The sequence below is a fragment of the Canis lupus genome, chromosome 2 (genome assembly GCF_003254725.2).
Source record: "Canis lupus dingo isolate Sandy chromosome 2, ASM325472v2, whole genome shotgun sequence".
NCBI lineage: Eukaryota > Metazoa > Chordata > Mammalia > Carnivora > Canidae > Canis > Canis lupus.
Genome location: NC_064244.1, coordinates 79,971,263 through 79,990,174, shown reverse-complemented (window position 1 = coordinate 79,990,174; position 18,912 = coordinate 79,971,263). Strand labels below are relative to the sequence as shown.

The 18,912-nt window shown below is 41.8% G+C and overlaps 1 protein-coding gene across 5 annotated transcripts in view; it reads right to left on the bottom strand.

The window, feature by feature from the left end:
• Positions 1 to 18,912, bottom strand: part of FBXO42 (F-box protein 42) — a 103,011-nt gene that overhangs the window by 30,502 nt on the left and 53,597 nt on the right. For 4 of the 5 annotated variants that reach the window (XM_025447879.3, XM_049106820.1, XM_025447878.3 and 1 more), the window contains 3 exons: positions 17,863 to 17,979; positions 17,573 to 17,659; positions 8,783 to 8,917 (listed from right to left, as the gene is read on the bottom strand). In XM_025447879.3, the coding sequence (XP_025303664.3) occupies positions 8,783 to 8,917; positions 17,573 to 17,659; positions 17,863 to 17,979 (339 nt within the window). The remainder of the gene's footprint in view (positions 1 to 8,782; positions 8,918 to 17,572; positions 17,660 to 17,862; positions 17,980 to 18,912) is intronic. The other variant, XM_049106822.1, reaches the window with a different exon arrangement.

Here is an 18,912-nt window from a genome sequence, read left to right as displayed (position 1 = left end):
TTGTTCCCCTTTTGTAAATGGGTGTGGGCTAATGTTTAAGAAGTTCTGAAAATGAGAACATTCCAATTTAAAAATGCATGCTTGAAAATTTCTACCTTGATTTGAAGTAACCAAAAAAGGCTGTGATTGATGTTACTATATATTAAGTAGAAGCCAAAATTAGCCTCAGTATGACTAAAGGGTATTTTACAAACTGTGGTTTAAACATTAGTCTTTTGAAGTACCTATCCCAAGAACTGCACAGTTGCTTTGGGAATCAAACACAGGCTGATTAAGAAGTAAGGTGTTCCCTTAGTACAACACCAGAAGGTGGAACATTCAACTTCCTAGAACCAACAGTCTGGCAAAGACTACAATGTAGACAATTGTACATTCATAATCACCCACTGGCATTTCCAAAGGCTTCTGTTCTGTCCCACTCTCAGTTATTTTATCTGGGTGATAAAGCAATCTAAGAACTTCCACCAGTTCCCACATCTATCCATACGCCAGGAACTATAATCACATAATCCTTCCTGTTCCTGTGGATAAATGGTCAATGCTCCCATCCACGGCCAACCCCCTCCTGCGTTTTTTTACCACTGGAGGACGCAGCTCTAACAATACTTCCTTTCCATCTACATCCATTCCTCCCTCTAGATCACTCTCATCAACATGAATATGCTATGCAATCTGCTATCTTAAAAACAAACCTCTCAATTCCACATTCCCCTCCACTTAGCATCTCATTTCTCTGTTCTCTTTTACAGAAAAACTTCAAAAACTGTAATGCACTGTTTATACTGCCTGTCTTCCAACTCCTCTCTTCCCGTTGTCCTGAAACCATTCCAAATACGCTTTCATCCTTATCGCCCATCAAAAATGCTCTACTGAATTTAAGGACGATTCTCATTGAAAATATTCTTTACTAAATTTAAGAACAATTCCAAGTCCTCAAATGACTCGACCTCTTCACTGTGTAGGATCTAGCTGATGACCTCCTCTCTCCTGGAAACGCTTTCAAGTATGGTGGCCTCTAAGATGCCATGTTCTCCTAGTTTCCCCCTCCCTCCTTGCGTGCTCCTTTTCTAGTTTTTTATTGTCTCTCCCTCTCCTCCCTGATCTCCAAATACTGCGATGTCCCAGAATTACCTCCCTCTACTATCTTCACTCACTCCCCTGGCAATCTCACAGCCTTGTGGCTTTAAATCTATCCGTATGCTAAAATCTTCCATCTGGCTATCTAGACAAATGTCTCTAGCCTATTTATCTCCCCAAACTCCACACATCTCCACCTGGATGTCCAAATGTGTGTTTCAATGTAGTATGTTTCCAACTGAATTTCTCACCTCTCCTGTACTTTACCAACTCTGACCACCTACACCTACAGTCTTACTCACCTCAGTTAATGGCAACACCATTCCTTCAAATGCCCAGACTAAAAATCCTTAGGGTTGTCCTTCATTCCTCTCTTTCTCTCTCTCTTTTTTTTTTAAAGATTTATTTATTTATTCATTCAGAGAGAGCAAGAGAGAGGCAGAGACACAGGCAGAGGGAGAAGCAGGCTCCATGCAGGGAACCCGACGTGGGACTCAATCCCGGGTCTCCAGGATCACACCCCAGGCTGCAGGCAGCGCTAAACCACTGCGCCACCAGGGCTACCCCGTCTCTTTTATATTCCATATCCAAGCCATGGGCAAATCCTGCTGGCTCTGTCCAACCCATCCAGTTCTTAATTTCCTGCTAATACTGCTGTGCACACTACCATCATTTCTCACCTAAGATTACTGCTACCACTTCTTAGCTGGCCTCCTCACTGCTGCACTTGTCTTCTATTATACCGTCTTCTCAGAACCTTATATGACCAGTCACTTCACTCAAAATATGTGAAAAAGCCCCTACAACATCCAGGAAACCTTACATGTATGACACATTTCCCTTCATTATTTGCCCACCCCCTCTCCTAGGATACTATCTTTTTTTTCACCCAGTGCTAGTCATGCTGATTCCTCATTATTCCTGGACTATCCCAACCACACTCCCACCTCTGGTTCTTTGCACTGGCTATTCTGTTTGGATTTTTTTTTTTTTAAGATTTTATTTATTTATTCATGAGAGACACACACAGGGAGAGAGGCAGAGACCCAGGCAGAGGGAGAAGCAGGCTCCATGCAGGGAGCCTGATGTGGAACTCAATCCCGGAATCCAGGATCACGCCCTGGGCCGAAGGCAAGCGCTAAACCGCCGAGCCACCCAGGGATCCCCGGAATATTCTTTCCTTAGATATCCACTTGGTTCACTTCTTATACCTAATCAGGTCTTTGTTCCAATATTGCCTCTTACATGAGGTCTAATCTGGTCACCCAAGCTGTAGTCTTCCTATCCCTGACCCTCTTACTATGCCATCATTTTGCTTTAGTAGCTTAACCATCTTCTAACATACTATATTATGTTGTCACTTATTTATAAAGATTTTATCTGAGAAAGTACGAACATGCCTGAACACTAGTGGGGGAAGAGCGGGGGGTGGGGTGGAGGTAGGGAGAAGCCTCCCTACTGAGCACAGAGCTCCATGAGGAGCTCAACCCCAGGGACCCCAAGATCATGACCCAGAGTTAAAGTCAGTTGCTCAAACCAACTGAGCCACCCAGGGGCCCAAAGTTATTTGTCATTTAATTTTTAAAAAAACTTTTTTAAAGATTTTATTTATTTATTCATGAGAAATATACAGAGAGAGAGAGGCAGAGACACAGGCAGAGGGAGAAGCAGGCTCCATGCAGGGAGCCCGATGTGGGACTTGATTCCGGGTCTCCAGGATCACACCATGAGCTGAAGGCGGTGCTAAACCGCTGAGCAACCTGGGCTGCCCTATTTGTCATTTTAAATATCTGTCTTCCCTCATTTTGGGATTTGATTAGGAGTGGGATTTTTGTCTGTTTTATTCATTCATGTCCCCCAGCATCTGAAATAATACCAGGGACAGAGCAGAAAATTCATAAATATTTGCTGCTAGGGATGCCTGGGTGGCTCAGCATTTGAGCATCTATCTGCCTTTGGCTCAGGGCGTGGTCCCGGGGCCCCAGGATCAAGTCCCACATTGGGCTCCCTGCATGGAGCCTGCTTCTCCCTCTGCCTGTGTCTCTGTCTCTGTGTGTCTCTCATGAATAAATTTTTTAAAATCTTAAAAAAAATAAATATTTGCTGCCAGAACAAATGAAGGATGAGAGTAGAATTAACCAAACAAAAGGAAAGGCTGTGTCATCCTTTAAGAGAAGGCAGGTACTCTATTTTAAATGTCAAAGTCTCACAACAACTAATTATGTGATACCACCACTTAAATGTGTAAAGAAAGAAAAAACTAAACTTCTTCCAAATATTTATTCTCCATTTTAGCAAGTGGGCCCACTATCTACCTAGCTGCCAAACCTGAAACCTAAGTCAGCCTTGACTGACCCTCTTATCTTCCCACAGCCAATTCATCCAGAAGTCCTGTCAATTTTATCCTAAAATTTCAGCTCAAATTCACCTGCTTCCCTTTCTCTCCACCACTAGGACTCCAGTCCAAGTCATCACCTCCTCTCACCTGTACCACTGTGACAGCCTCCTAGCTGTTCTCTCTGATTTGTTCTCTTGCCTCTGTTAATCCACTTCCTAAATACCAGCAAAAGCATTCTTTAAAATGTAAATTGGATCATAATATTCCTCTGCTTAAAATCTCAGAATCTCCCAGACCTTGGGGTGTGAATGAGTTAGCTCCTGTCTACATCTCAATTCTATCTTTTTTTTTTTTTAATTTTTATTTATTTATGATAGTCACACAGAGAGAGAAAGAGAGAGAGGCAGAGACATAGGCAGAAGGAGAAGCAGGCTCCATGCACCGGGAGCCTGACGTGGGATTCGATCCCGGGTCTCCAGGATCATGCCCTGGGCCAAAGGCAGGCACTAAACCGCTGCGCCACCCAGGGATCCCTCAATTCTATCTTTGCCATTCTACTCCTTGCTCATCATGCTACATCCACAAAGTTCTGCCTTCAGGTCCTCCAACATGTCCTATTTTTTGCTGTCCCAGGGTCTTTGCATGTGTGGGTCTCATTTTCTCCAACTCTTCATCCTTCAAATCTCAGCAAAGAATGTTGCCTCCTCTTTTAAGGAGCCCTTCCCCTCTTATTCCATTTCATTCCTTGTTTCCTTCATCCTATTTGCTGACTTGTTTTTGTCTGCCCCCCCCCTCCCCCATTCAATATAAGCTTCATGAGAGGAGGGGCCACAATAACAGCTGTAAAGGGAGGAGAAGGTACCTCACTGGAAATATCTGAGGAGTACTAGCTGTAGGTAGGTCTCACTCAGCTGTTTGTTGGGTTTTGTCTGCTTTTTAAGTGGGCTCCACACCCAATGCGGGGCTAGAATTCATGACCCTGAGATCAAGAGTCACATGTTCTTTTTTTTTTTTAGATTTTATTTATTTATTCATGAGACAGAAAGAGAGAGAGAGGGAGAGGGGCAGAGACACAGGCAGAAGAGAGAAGCAGGCTCCATGCAGGGAGCCCAATGTGGGACTCAATCCCAGGTCTCTAGGATCAGACCCTGGGCCGAAGGTGGCGCCAAACTGCTGAGCCACCTGGGCTGCCCTTGTTTTTTTTTTAAGATTTTATTTATTTATTCATTAGAGACACAAAGAGAGAGAGAGAGAATGAGAGACAGAGAGAGAGAGACAGAGACAGAGACACAGGCAGAGGGAGAAGAGTCACATGTTCTACCGACTGAGCCAGCCAGGCATCCTAGAGTCTTGAGGTCCCGCTCAGATATAAGACCTGTTATTCTAACACTGGTCACTACCATGATCCTTCCAGATAGAACATTTCTATCATTTCAAAAGGAACTAACAAGGTTTCAGGGGCAAATCACATTAATTCCAATGGCTATGGACTGAATTGTGTTTTATCAAAATTTCTTATGTTGAAGCCCTAACACCAGTGATGGCCTTTGGAAATGGAACCTTTGGGAAATAATCAAGTTTAATGAAGTCACAAAGTTGAGGCCCTTATAATGGGACCAATGGTCTTATAAAAAGAGGATGAGACACCAGAACTCTATCTCTGCCAGGTAAGGACAGCAAGAAGGCAACTGTCTGAAAGCCAAGAAGACAGCTCTCACCAGCGCCTTGACCTTGGACTCCTAGCCTTCAGAACTGTGAGAAATAAAGTTCTGTGGTTTAAGGCTCTCATCTATGGAACTTTGCTATGGCAGCCTGAACAAGCACCACCCAAAATTAGAAGGCTCTAGTCTCATCTGCAGTATCAGCAAATAAACACAGAAAAAAAAACACCTGATGCTGTAGCCCTCTCCAGAAAGACTCTCTACTCCAAAAGAAACTGTCCCCCTGCTCATCTAATGCTCTTCTCCATACTGCTACACTTTTAAAGACTGAACCCCATTTAGGCTATTCCTTTGAATACTCACAAATGCTCACATGTGAGAAGACTTCACAGCTGACAGGCACCCTCCCCTCAACCACCTTCCAACTTACCACCTCCGTACACTAAATGGGTGAGTCAGGCACACCAAGGTATATCAACAACTGTGTTTTGTTCAGAAAGACTCACTGATGTTTCAGTTAGGAAGTAATTTTGGTTGGGACGCATGACAGCAGACCGACCATTTCCTCAGGCAATCTTCCCATGGGATTTCTGCCTGAAGGAGAATCTCATAGAATTCTTTATTAAAAACTAGTGTTGTTTGTTTGTTTAAAAAGTAGACATATTTCAAATAGCTGCTTTTCCCCCTTTTAAAACTAGGCTTTTACTATAGATTAAAGTGGCCAAGAAATGTGTGGGAAATATCAGAAAGGGAGACAGAACGTAAAGACTGCTAACTCTGGGAAACGAACTAGGGGTGGTAGAAGGGGAGGAGGGCGGGGGGTGGGAGTGAATGGGTGACGGGCACTGGGTGTTATTCTGTATGTTAGTAAATTGAACACCAATAAAAAAAAAAAAAAAAAAAATAAAGTGGCCAGCAGATTCTTTAAGACGCTCTGTTAGAAAATTAAACCTTCAGGAGTTTCTATGTTTTACAAAGGTAACAGTCTTAACATTGCATTTTTATTTATTTATTTTATTTTTTGGAAAGAGTTTTGAGAGAGAGTGTGCACATGCACCTGCATAAGAGTTGGGGACGGGAGAGGCGGAGACAGAATCTCAAGCAGATTCCCTGCTGAGTGCAAAGCCTGATGATGGGCTTGATCTTATGACCCTGAGATCATGACCTGAGCTGAAACCAAGACTTGGATGTTTAACCAAATGAACCATCCAGGAGCTCCTAACATTGTGTTTTGTTTTGTTTTGTTTTTTTAAAGATTTTATTTATTTATTCATGAAAGACACACAGAGAGAGAGAGGCAGAGAGACACAGGCAGAGGGAGAAGGAGGCTCTAAGCAGGGGGCCCGACGTGGGACTCGATCCCAGGACCCCAGGATCACGCCCTGGGCCAAAGGCAGGCACTAAACCACTGAGCCACCCAGGGATCCCCACATTGTATTTTTAAAGTCAGTTATTTCTCTGATACTTCTACCTTGGGGATTTCAAAACATACTCTTAGTGATTTCAAAAAAAGAAATAAGGGAAAATAAGCACAGTAGTTAGCAATAGGCTATGAAGGTCCCAATGTCCAGAGCTCTACTTCTAGAAGAAAGAGCAGCCCCCATGCCAAATTATCAAAAGCATAAAGGTTGATTACAAAATAGAGAAAGACAGTATTTTTTTCTAATATTTTATTTATTCATGAGAGACACAGAGAAAGAGAGAGGCAGAGACCCAGGCAGAGGGAGAAGCAGCCTCCATGCAGGAAGCCTGATGTGGGACTCGATTCCAGGACTCCAGGATCATGCACTGAGCCAGAGGCAGCTGCTTAACTGCTGAGACACCCAGGCATCCCAACAGTATTTTTTTTTTTTTTTTTTAAAGATTTTACTTATAGGGATCCCTGGGTGGCGCAGCGGTTTGGCGCCTGCCTTTGGCCCAGGGCGCGATCCTGGAGACCCAGGATCGAGTCCCACGTCGGGCTCCCGGTGCATGGAGCCTGCTTCTCCCTCCGCCTGTGTCTCTGCCTCTCTCTCTCTATCTGTGTGTGGCTATCATAAATAAATAAAAAAATTAAAAAAAAAAAAAGATTTTACTTATTTATTTGACAGAGAGAGCGCAAAAGCAGGGGGAGCAGCAGGCAGAGGGAGAGGGAGAAGCAGACTCCCTACTGAGCAGGGAGCTTGACACAAGGCTCGATCCCAGGACCCCAAAATCACGACCTGAGCTAGAGGCAGATGATTAACTGACTGAGCCACCCAGGCACCCCAATATTAGTATTTTGTGATTGGAATAATCAAAGCTGCTCTGAAATGGGACCTGGAAAGCAAGTATGGTGGCAACAGGATGCTTAAGGTGAACAGGTCTACATTTTAGAATCTGTGATTTTAAATATTAATCAATATTGCACAAAGTGCAACAAGTGACAAAAGGCTAGGAAAGGAAACTCTCCAAAGTACAAAATTCTGAGAGCTTTAAAAAAGAACCAATTTCCAAAAATTTTAAAAGATTAACACTTGGTCATTTTTCTAATGATTTTAATAAAGAATTTCATCTGTACAAACCCCAGCCCCACCTGAGAACCCACTGTCAGTAGGCTCCTGCATCTTATGTATGCCTATTGCAGGAGAAGGAACAAGAGCTTACAGCTTTGGGGGAATGAAATGTAGCTTCTTCTCATAAAAAAGTTTTAAGTCCCTGGCCTACACATTCACAGCAGTCATTACAGAAAAAAAGGGAAGCATAAACTAGCCTTCCCAACCTACTGGAAAATAGAATCATCTAGTCCTAGTCCATATTTATCCAAGAGAGAAGCAGTCACCTGTTCAGATACATGGAGAATTGGCTATTATACCAGAAATGAAACTCAAGTGTTTTCACTTTTTGCTGAGGGCCCTTTCTATTATACCAAGCTGCTTCCCATCTAATAATCAAAGTAGTAAATCAAGACCTAAATGAGTAATGAATTTGCTCAAGGAAAATCTGTCTCCTTAGTCCTAGAGTGAATTCTGACCTTGAAAAGCCAAATGAATGTCTGAGAAAAGCTTGCCAACAAATCTAGTAGAGTACTTTATGCTCAGTGGACTCTTATTTCTCCATCCCTTCAACCTTTTAGCTGTGCCTTTACAAACTATACTGCCTCAAGAGTACAAAAACAAATCTCCCACCTGCCTCAAGAAGGGCTAGGTCAAAAAGGAGAAAACAGCTTCTGTTCGCTAGAATTTTGGCATAGTGGGACTGTGCATGAATGTACCTACTCAAGAATCTTCCCACACTCCTGAGTTGTTAAAAGTAACCAGTAGAGGCATGTTCCATACACTCCCCAAATATCTGAGCTGGCGACAACAAAAGATATTCAGAGATCTTAGCCCTGGGACAACAGCTTCTGTCAGTCAACTACAGTTCTCACGATGCTGTGTTCCTGCTCTTACTTCAACTTCATACCAAAAAGCATATCACACCAGTGCAAGTACTTGAGAAAACCACACAAATGAATTCACACAGTAGTATAGCAATTCTGGCAGGGCACCAATACTAATGATAAAGTTTTTTTTTTTTTTTTCTTATTCAAAGATCTTATATAAACACATTACTTTTGGCATTTACACAGCAGATTTGACAAAGGGCCTGGGGCCCCAGTACCAGAGACCAATACCAAAACAGACAGAATTACCATGCAGAGGTAGTTACCTGGTAAGAGGGAAAAGATCAGCATTTTATTTCTTACCTGAAGCCAAAGGTCGGATCCACTCTTTGCTATTTAGGTCAAGTCTCCAGAGGTCATTGAAGGCAGCATTGCAGCTGCTCTGGGTACATCCTCCAAACACATACATAGACTGATTAGCATCGTAATAGCATGCACCTAGGAAGAAAACAATAAATGCATAGCTGATATTTAACCTTGAAGTCCCTCTAACACCGTAACTATAGCACTTATCTTTCAAAGATCAATTATTTCAGGATGCCTGGGTGGCTCAGCAGTTGAGCGTCTACCTTCAGCTCAGGGCCTGATCCCGGGATCCTGGGATGAGTCCCACATGGGGCTCTTCACAGGGAGTCCCTCTGCTATGTCTCTGCCTCTCTTTGTGTCTCTCATGAATATATAAAATCTTAAAAAAAAAAAATCAATTATTTCATATGTTCTGCAACTCTGTCGCCAAGTACCAATTTTCTATAACCAGCCTCTTGTCTCCAGCTTGGTTAATATCACACTCTTTAAAATAAGGCCCAGAGAGGGGCACCTGGCTGATTCAGTTAGAGGAGCATGTGACTCTTGCTTGATCTCAGGGTTATGAATTTGGGCCCCATGTTGGGTGTAGAGATTACTAAAAATAAATAAATAAATTTTTATTTTTTATATTTTTCCTTAGATTTTATTTATTTATTCACAAGAGGCACAGAGAGAGAGGCAGAGACCCAGGCAGAGGGAGCAGCAGAAAAGGAAAAAAAAATTAAATTTAAAAAGGCCCAGAGAAAAGCTATGGAAATGTTGTTTCTGAGCACACTAAGCAAGTTGACAATGTCATCATTAAATAAGACAAATAATTCCAGCAAGCACACACAAGAATTCAGATTAAGGGTGCTCAATGAGTAAAATTTCAGTAAGCTGCCTAATTTTTTAAGACTTTATTTATTTATTTGATACAGAGAGAGAGAAGAGAACACAGACGGGGAGGAGCAGAGGGAGAGGGAAAAGCAGGTTTCTTTCAGAGCGGGGAGCCCAATGTGGGGCTTCATCCTAGGACCGGGAGATCATGACCTGAACCAAAGGCAGACGCTCAACAACTGAGCTGCCCAGGTGCCCCAATAGAGTTGCATAATTAATCTAAATCTGCATCAGTATCCTCTACGGCCAGGCAGAGAAAGTGCTAACAGATCCATTCTGTGCTTGCATTCCCTCCTACAGCCTTCCTCTTACTGTTTTCTCCTTTCAAATGAAACCTGAAGCACATTTGTATATGAAGAGAACAACAGAAAACAATTTTAATCAATGCCATGAAATAACCACATGTAAAGATCAATGTAGCTCAGGGATCTCAGAAGTAGTACAGTCCCAAAGCAACTGAGAGAAAAAGCATTAAGCTCCTAGGTGCATTCCAAAGCCACCAACACAGGCTGGTTGGTAGTGAATGGAAAACCAGCACAGTAACATTTACAAAGCACCAAGGTCTCTGAGAAGAGCCTTTTCAATCAGATGATTTACATGCCTCACTGATGGGCCCCATTCCAAAGCAAAGGGGCAAGGATTGTAAGGGCTGAGCTATTCCCCTAAAACCAGGAGGACCAGAGCCAAAGTCTAGATGAGAGGCACTGCCACATTGCTTCTCACCTAAAAAGCTCATTTAATCTTTATCCTTTGGAAAAGACGACCCCACTCCTTACAGTCTTGCATTTACCATCTTGGATCTCAGAAAGAGGGCTGAGCAAAACTTTCCTTTCCATTCATTTCATGCATACTGATGGAGGAAAAAAGACCTCTCAATGTTCATGTGGAACGAGGCTGGAACAGTTAAGCGTCCCATTTGGGGAAGGAGAAAGGGAAAAGAAACTCGGAGATTCAACCCACTAGTGCATGATTTCAGTTATCAGTAAGCTTACTTGTAGGTCTACCACAGTTTAGCACATCTCTGTTCATATCTCAGATTGTTAAGAACTGCAAATAACAGGATCGAGTTTAGTTGACATTAAACAAAATGCTTAACTGCTGGAGCTACACTTCAATCTCCACTAAAAGAGCTGAGCTTTGACATCTTGGTCTTCTCATATCTTTCTGGAACTAGCTATTCCAACAAATGGGACTGAAATTTTGAATTGAACCAACTGGCGCCAGGCACAAAAGAATTCTTTTCCTCTTGGTAACCCATACTTACAGAACAGAAATTAGCAATGTCCTATAGCTTCTGAAGACTTAATTTGTGTCCATCATAACAATGTTTAATAAGACAAATCCATAACTAAGAGAGTCAAGAGCTCATTTATGTCTCACCGTTCTTCAATCAACTCTCAGCAGCTGTTTCCTTCATATAGCAAAAGAGCACAGTGCCTTTATATTTCAAAGAGGTAGCAAACATTCTTCTTCTCTATTTGGATTGAAAACTCAGCCAACAGCTGGGCCCCAGGAGGTCCCTGCCACATGTATTTTAATCCTATACTAAAATAAGGTAATCGGCATTTTCCTGCTTCTTTCTGAGCAAACAAAGGTTTCTGGAAGAGGAAGGCACAGCCCAAACTCTGCAAACCTAGCAGGACTGAAATGACAAGTTTCACACACACTGTATTCTCAATGCCTATTAGTTAATTAGAAACTAAGCTTGGAAAGGAAGGGAGTCAATTTGGGGAGCTATGTTTAGAACTCAGATATAATGGAATGAAAAAATAGCCATCAGTAATACACTAAAACATTTTAAGCATCCTACTAAACTTTTGTTTATTGTCTATTTTTATTTAAGACACCTACATGTTGGTCTGGGTGGGGGTGGGGAGACCCAACAAGTTCAATGGGCTTTTTAGAAAAAATTAAGAATTTAAGCAAATACCAGTGCTCAAGTAGTCATTTCCCTTTTATCAAAGTTCTCCACCCAAACAGCACATTTTCTTTTCAGAACATTTAGACCACTGGAATGTGCAATACAAAAGTTATAGTTCAAAGTACAGTATGAATATTCTGCTAAGAAATAACATTAAGAACATTTTCTAATTGCTAAATCTCTTCAAATTTTCTGAAATGGGTTTGATTACTCCATGAACAACTATTCTAAGACCTCTATTTCCAGTTAGTATCTAACAGTCTCTACTCAAAGACGAGTCAAATATTCACAATAACACACAGCAAACAAGCAGTTCTTCAGCATCCTGAACGCTTCCCTACTGTAGTATAACCCTCTCTAGCGCAAGGTCTTCCAGCTGTTTCATGTTTCCCATGATGGCTGGGAGTCACTCAAGAAACATTCACTGTATTCTAAGGTTTGCACATTCAAACGTTAAACTCTCTTTTGTTTCCCACTTGTTTCCAGGGAAAGGTCCTGAGGCATTTATCCCATGCTTAAAGAGACTATGTTGTCATGTGTCTCATGTCTACAAGCCAGGACATATTTGATAAGGCCTGTAATTACAAAACTATGGAACAAGCAAGGCAGATTATCCAGTTTGGGCCTGCTGGCTACTGCAGGAGCACTACTAGCATGGGTGTGAAATGATCTATTTGCAGCCTAAACCTAAACACTAAAAGCATGATGCTGGAGACTCTAACAGATTTCTACATCAATCTGAAAAGGATATTCTCTATTAGTCAAGGCTTGTGTGATTGGGGACGCCTGGGTGGCTCAATGGTTGAGCATCTGCCTTTGGCTCATGTGATCCCGGGGTTCTGGGATCAAGTCCCACAACAGGCTCCTTGCAGGGAGCCTGCTTCTCCCTCTGTCAGTGTCTCTGCCTCTCTCTGTGTGTCTCTCATGAATAAATAAATAAGATCTTAAAAAAAAAAAAAAAAGCTTGTGTGATTGGTCATGCACATAGCCACCAAAAAACTAGGAAAACTGGCTTCATTTTACTTCCCTTGTCTTTTGGTCCCAGACTCTTACATAGGAAAGAAGCTGTACTGCTACATCTTTGTTACACTTAATTTCACAGAATTCAATAGATTTTAACTATGAACCAAGTGTTGTGAAAGATGTATGGATGTCTAAGACTCAGAAACCCACTTGTCCTCCAGAAGGCTACCACCTGTGGAGGAGACAACTTCATTACCCTATCACTTTGCAGTTTAAAATAAAATAAATTTTGACACGTGTTTCCTTGATTAATTTTCCTAGTGCCATTAAGATAATTTGTTATACACATTTTACAGATGAGAAACCTGTGGGTTAAAAGAGCCAAGAAGGGGCACCTGGCTGGCTCAGTCAGTAGTGTATGTGACTCATGATCATGAGTTTGGGCCCTACATTTGGTGTGTAAAGATTACTTAAAAAAAATAATAATCTAAATAAAAATAAAAAAGAAGAGCCGAGGAACTGCTTCTCAAGGTTTGTTTTGTTTTTTAAGATTTTATTCATTCATTTGACAGAGAGAGAGAGAATACGGAGGATTGGAAGGCAGAGAGGGAGAAGCAGGCTCCCCACTGAGCAGGGAGTCTGATGTACAGCTCGATCCCAGGACCCTGGGATCATGACCAGAGCCGAAGGGAGATGCTTAACTGACTGAGCCACCCAGGCGCCCAGCTTCTCAAGTTTAAAGTCCTTTGGTATGCAGCCTCTCTGACACAGACAATTATGGTGACAGACAGATGGTGACAAACAGTACGAGGAAGGCAAGAAGAGTGTTTTAGGGGTGTACAAGCAGAAGAAGAAAAAGAGCTTAATCTTCATGGCAGGGAATGTGAGAAGAGTTTGTGAAGAATGTGGCTTCTGGCTCGCTCTCTGAGATGGGTTTTAGAGGACAGAATATTTTCAGTTTATTAACAAGGGGCAAACAAGGCCATGGACAAAAAAGGAAGGAGAGAAAGAGAGAAGGCAATCAGGGCATCCAAGCAAGGCTGTGAAGTAAGGGAGTTTGAGACCTAATGAGGAGTCTCATGTGGGTGGAGCCTGGCTCTGAGGAGGTGGTAGAGATTCAGGCTGAAAGAGTAAGGTGGGGCCTTGAAAGTCAGAGGGAGTGGAAGCTTCTCTGCACATGCATGGAAAGGCTGAAGTTTTTTTGGCAGACGAGTGACAAGACTGGTTTGAGGTTTAGGACTTGCAATGATTCCCAATGGGGGCTCCTATCATTTTAGGCAGATCCATTCTCCCACTCACTGCAGGATAGTGAGCGTTCCTGGTCTTTGCCTACTAAATGCATGCAGTGCTTTCCAGTCAAGTAAATGAACAATGAATGACCTTACGCGTTTCCAAGTGCCCTAGGAGGTGGTACTGTCCCCAGTTTCAGAGATGGGTGCTAACAATGTCTACTGCAGATTCAGATGAAGAGAGAGAAAAAGCAAGAAGACCATTTAGAAAAGATTTAGGGAAGATGGAACACTTAGCTCATAGATGTGAGTAATGGGAAAACTAAGGAAAGATACGAGAGAGAGAGAGAGAGATATTTTGCAGAGATGGCTGGAATCAACAAGATCTGACTTTTGTTGTTGAAGGAAAGAAAGGAACTGACGATAAATCCAAGGATTCAAGCATGTGTAACTGACAGAATGATAATACCATTAACTAAATAATGAAGAGGAGAACATTGGGGGAAACTACCGCATGCCACCTGCAGCTGATGAGATAGGGAACATCTGTGTACCTCTGTGACAATATGAGCAAAGTGTTGGAAAAACAGATTGAGCTCAACACAAGTCAGGAATAAGAAATAAAAATTGAGTTCTGAGGAGAAATACGCAGTAGAAAGAGGAAGGAGCTAATGAAAGACACTGAAGGAATTCCTTATTTTCATCCTATTCTGAAAAATGCCCATTTCCATGTAACAATGCTCTTCAGGCTGTCAGCACAGAGAGAAAGGGAACAATGAGAGATGGGCTAAGAGGATGAGACACAGATCCCCTTTTAAAAAAATCTATGGGGCAGCCCGGGTGGCGCAGCGGTTTAGCGCCTGCCTTCAGCCCGGGGTGTGATCCTGGAGACCTGGAATCGAGTCGCATCGGGCTCCCTGCATGGAGCCTGCTTCTCCCTCTGCCTGTGTCTCTGCCTCTCTCTGTCTCTATCATGAATAAATAAAATAAAATCTTTAAAAAAAAAAAAATCTATGGCACCTTTTCTTGGCTTTCAGGTGAAGATATGAAAAAAATTTTAAGACAAAAACATGTATCAAAACACACCAACCTCTGAATTTCTGTGAGCTTACTCATTGTATTGTTCCTCTCCATTTCTCCTTCAAATAATGTCTCTATTTTGTGGTGACAATTCTGTCCAAAGCTAGTTAATGGAAAAATATTTTTTCTTCTCTCATTAAGAAGCTGAACTGTTGCTATGATAATTATTCACCCCTAAATACTTCCCAGCTTGGTTTCTACTTTACCCAGGTTCATTCCATTTCCCCCATTAGGGCTCTAAAATTACTTGTCTAAAAAAAAAAGTCTTTGGGGATCCCTGGGTGGCGCAGTGGTTTGGCGCCTGCCTTTGGCCCAGGGCGCGATCCTAGAGACCCGGGATCGAATCCCACATCGGGCTCCCGGTACATGGAGCCTGCTTCTCCCTCTGCCTGTGTCTCTGCCTCTCTCTCTCTCTCTCTATCATAAATAAAAAAAATAATAAAAGAAAATTAAAAAAAAAAGTCTTTGGAAACTCTGTCTCCACTTGTTATTCCAAATATCTGTGGATAACTAAAGTTAACCTCCCTCAACAATAAATACTGGACCTAACATGGATTCTCCTGTGATTTCGTTAAATATTCTTGGCCAGGATTCATTTACAGTCTATACTTCTGAAAACATTCAAGATTCTTTCAAAACTATGTCTGAGGTAATAATATTGAGGAGGAAGGGGAGAGGGAGAGGAGTAGGAGGAGGAGGTGGTAGTAGTAGTGGTGGTAATAGTAGTACTTGTAGTATCTGGGTTTGGGTTTTTTTCAGTAGTTGCTGTTAATGGCTCTTTTCACTATGTTGACATTTGCACTGATGGTGCAAAAGCAATGCTGGGTAAAACTGCTGCATCCTATGCAAACTCAAGGCAGGGATATTAAATAAAACTAGTTCTGACTTCACAGACCCTTGAAAGGGTCTCACAGATGCCCTCCTCCCCAGAAGTCCAGGAATCACACTGCCTTAGGCAGTTTACAACAGTACAAGTAAAAATAGCTCCACAAGAGAACTGAAAACACAGGAAGAGATTGGCCTGTTACTTTGATCTATTTAGATCCAGTTCAAAGATAATGATAAATTATAATTATGGACTGAACTCTCCTCTGGATATGAGAGTACAACATATGGTCTGGGGCAGCCAGCCCTTAATATGGCCTCCGATGGTCCTCATTTCCTAGCATTTACACTGCTGGTCATTCTCTGTGTGACGAATAGAATTGAGCAGAAAAATTGGTAGTCACTTCAGAGATTAGGTTGGAAAAGACACCATGGCTTCTGTCTTGGTGTCTGTCTCTCTCTGTATCTCAGATCATTCATTCTGTGGGAAGCCAGCTGACAAGTCATAAGCAGCTCTATGCTGAGGTCCAAGTCCTAAAGAACGGAAGCCTCCTGTCAACAGTTACTTGAGTGAGCCTGGCAGCAGGGCCCCTGGGCCCCAGTCAAACTTTCAGGGGACTGCAGCCACAGCTGACAGACTGACCCTAACCACAACCTCATCAGAGTTCCCGGGCCAGAACCTTCCAGTTGAAGCACTCCCAAATTCCTAACCCTCAGGAATTCTGTAAGATAAGAAATGTTGTTTTAAGATGCTAGGTTTCATGGTAATTTTTATGTAACACGAATAAGCAATATATTCTCCTTCCCCTCAAGAGTTCAAAATATATACACTTATCATGACGGAATTCTAGAACTACACTGGACACCTGAAACTAATATTATTACACTGTATATTAATTATACTGGAATTAAAATAAAAAAACTTAATAAAAAAGTTCAAAATTAATATTAGTATCAAAAAGTATCAAAATTAGTATTCCAGACAACATCATTGGCTCAGAACAGGACAAACTTTTTTTTTTAAGATTCATTCATTTATTCATGAAAGACAGAGAGAGAGGCAGAGACACAGGCAGAGGGAGAAGCAGGCTCCCCGCGGGGAGCCCGATGCAGGACTTGATCCTGGATCCTGTGAGCTGAAGGCAGACACTCAACCCCTAAGCCACCCAGGTGTCCCGGGACAAACTTTTCTACGAACTAAAGATTGAGAGGTTTCATGAAGGAGCTAGAACTCCCAGTTGGGTCTTCAAAGAAAGGCAGGCTTCAGCTAAGTGGATGGGAATATGCAACAAGGAAGAAAGCAGTATGGCAAAGTGACAGCCTGAAAGATGAGAGCTCCTGGGAAAATCTGGGAGATGAAGTGGTAAATCTGGACACGGGTCAAATTAAAGAGGGCTCTGAATGTAAGACTAAGTTTAGCTTTTTTTTTTCTAAGTTTAGCTTTTAACTTGTTAGCAATGAATAAGCACTGAAGGTTTCTGAACAGGGAAGTAATATAATTAAAGCTGTAATTATGAGAAACTTTCTAAGAGCCCCCTCAACAAACTTTCTTTATGTAGAACCATTAATAATACACCTTTACCGGCCTAAGATATACCACATCTCATTTTGACGAAGATATGAATCACAAAAAAATAAATGGTGTCTACAGAAGTCAACTAAAATGGAGAGTTAATTCTAGAATGACTTTAAAAACTATATCTAAATGCCAGAGCATTTATAATTTTACTATTTAAATTTGTATTTTATAATTAATACCCTTCATGTTTAAAGTTTTTGTGTGATCTCAGTCAAATTCAGTGTTTGCTAAACATATACTATGTTAAAATAAAGAATTATTATAAGACTTAGTGCTAAACTCTGGCTACTCCCCAAGAAGGATCTCAGAAATACCTTTGTGCACTCCTTTCCTGTTTTCCTCTGACTTGATGTCAAATGTCAAGTTGAAGATAACACCTTGACTTCTTTGGAGTACAGATACTAGAAAAATCCAAATATGAAATTATATCAAGGTGCCTACATTGTACCTAGACTTACACTCTTCTCTGATTCTAATTATAAAATTAATATAAATCTTCATTTTGCATTATCTTCATTAAAAAGTCAAAATACATGCCTCCGAAGTAATATTTGGAAATATGACCACAGGCAGGATGGCGTCTGCTCTCATAGTGAATACTTACTGTGTGAGAACCGCTGAGTGATTGGGGTTCCAGGGTAAGGGTACGTCCGACTCTCCCACTGAATGTGTCCTTCCTGGACAGCCTTTATGAAACCATGATAACACTGGTGGGCTACACCTAAGACAAAAATAACAAAGGCCTCAGCCTGAATACTTCATTTTTCAAATTATTAAAATTCCATCTATTAACTGTCTTATTACTCTTGTAAGACTTAAATTTCTTAAAGGAACTCCAAATTTCTCTGATTTTTCATTCAAAGAAAGATTTTTTTTTTAAGATTTTATTTATTTATTCATGAGAGAGAGAAAAAGAGAGAGAGAGAGAGAGAGAGAGGCAGAGACACAGGCAAAGGGAGAAGCAGGCTCCATGCGGGGAACCTGACGTGGGACTCAATCCCGGGTCTCCAGGATCACACCCTGGGCTGAAGGCAGCCCTAAACTGCTGAGCCACCCGGCTTCCCAAAGAGAATTTCAAAACTAGAAGACCAAATCCTTTCACTTCACCATGGTTCAAGGAGGTTAAGGGTTACAAAGCTCAAGGTTACAAAATTAGCTCACACTGTAACTGTTCCTCTTTAAGTCATATTGTGAGGCAACACATTAAAATAACTGGTAGAGGCACTTGGCTCAGTCATTAGAGCACAGGACTCTTGATCTCTGGGTCATGAATTTGAGCCCCACAAGGATGGGCAGACTTTACTTAAAAAAATAGTAATAAAAATAAAATAATTGGTATTATTTATTCCAAAGCAAAGGGACTAGGGGATAATTTAGCTTTGTGAGAAAGAGCATGGTAAAAACAGTGCCTGGGGGATCCCTGGGTCGCTCAGCGGTTTAGCGCCTGCCTTTGGCCCAGGGTGTGATCCTGGAGTCCCGGGATCGAGTCCCACGTCAGGCTCCTGGCATGGAGCCTGCTTCTCCCTCCTCCTGTGTCTCTGCCTCTCTCTCTCTCTCTCTCTCTCTGTCTATCATAAATAAATAAATATTTTTTTCTTAAAAACAAAAACAAAAACAAAACAAAACAGTGCCTGGAATATAAAATAACAGGTGT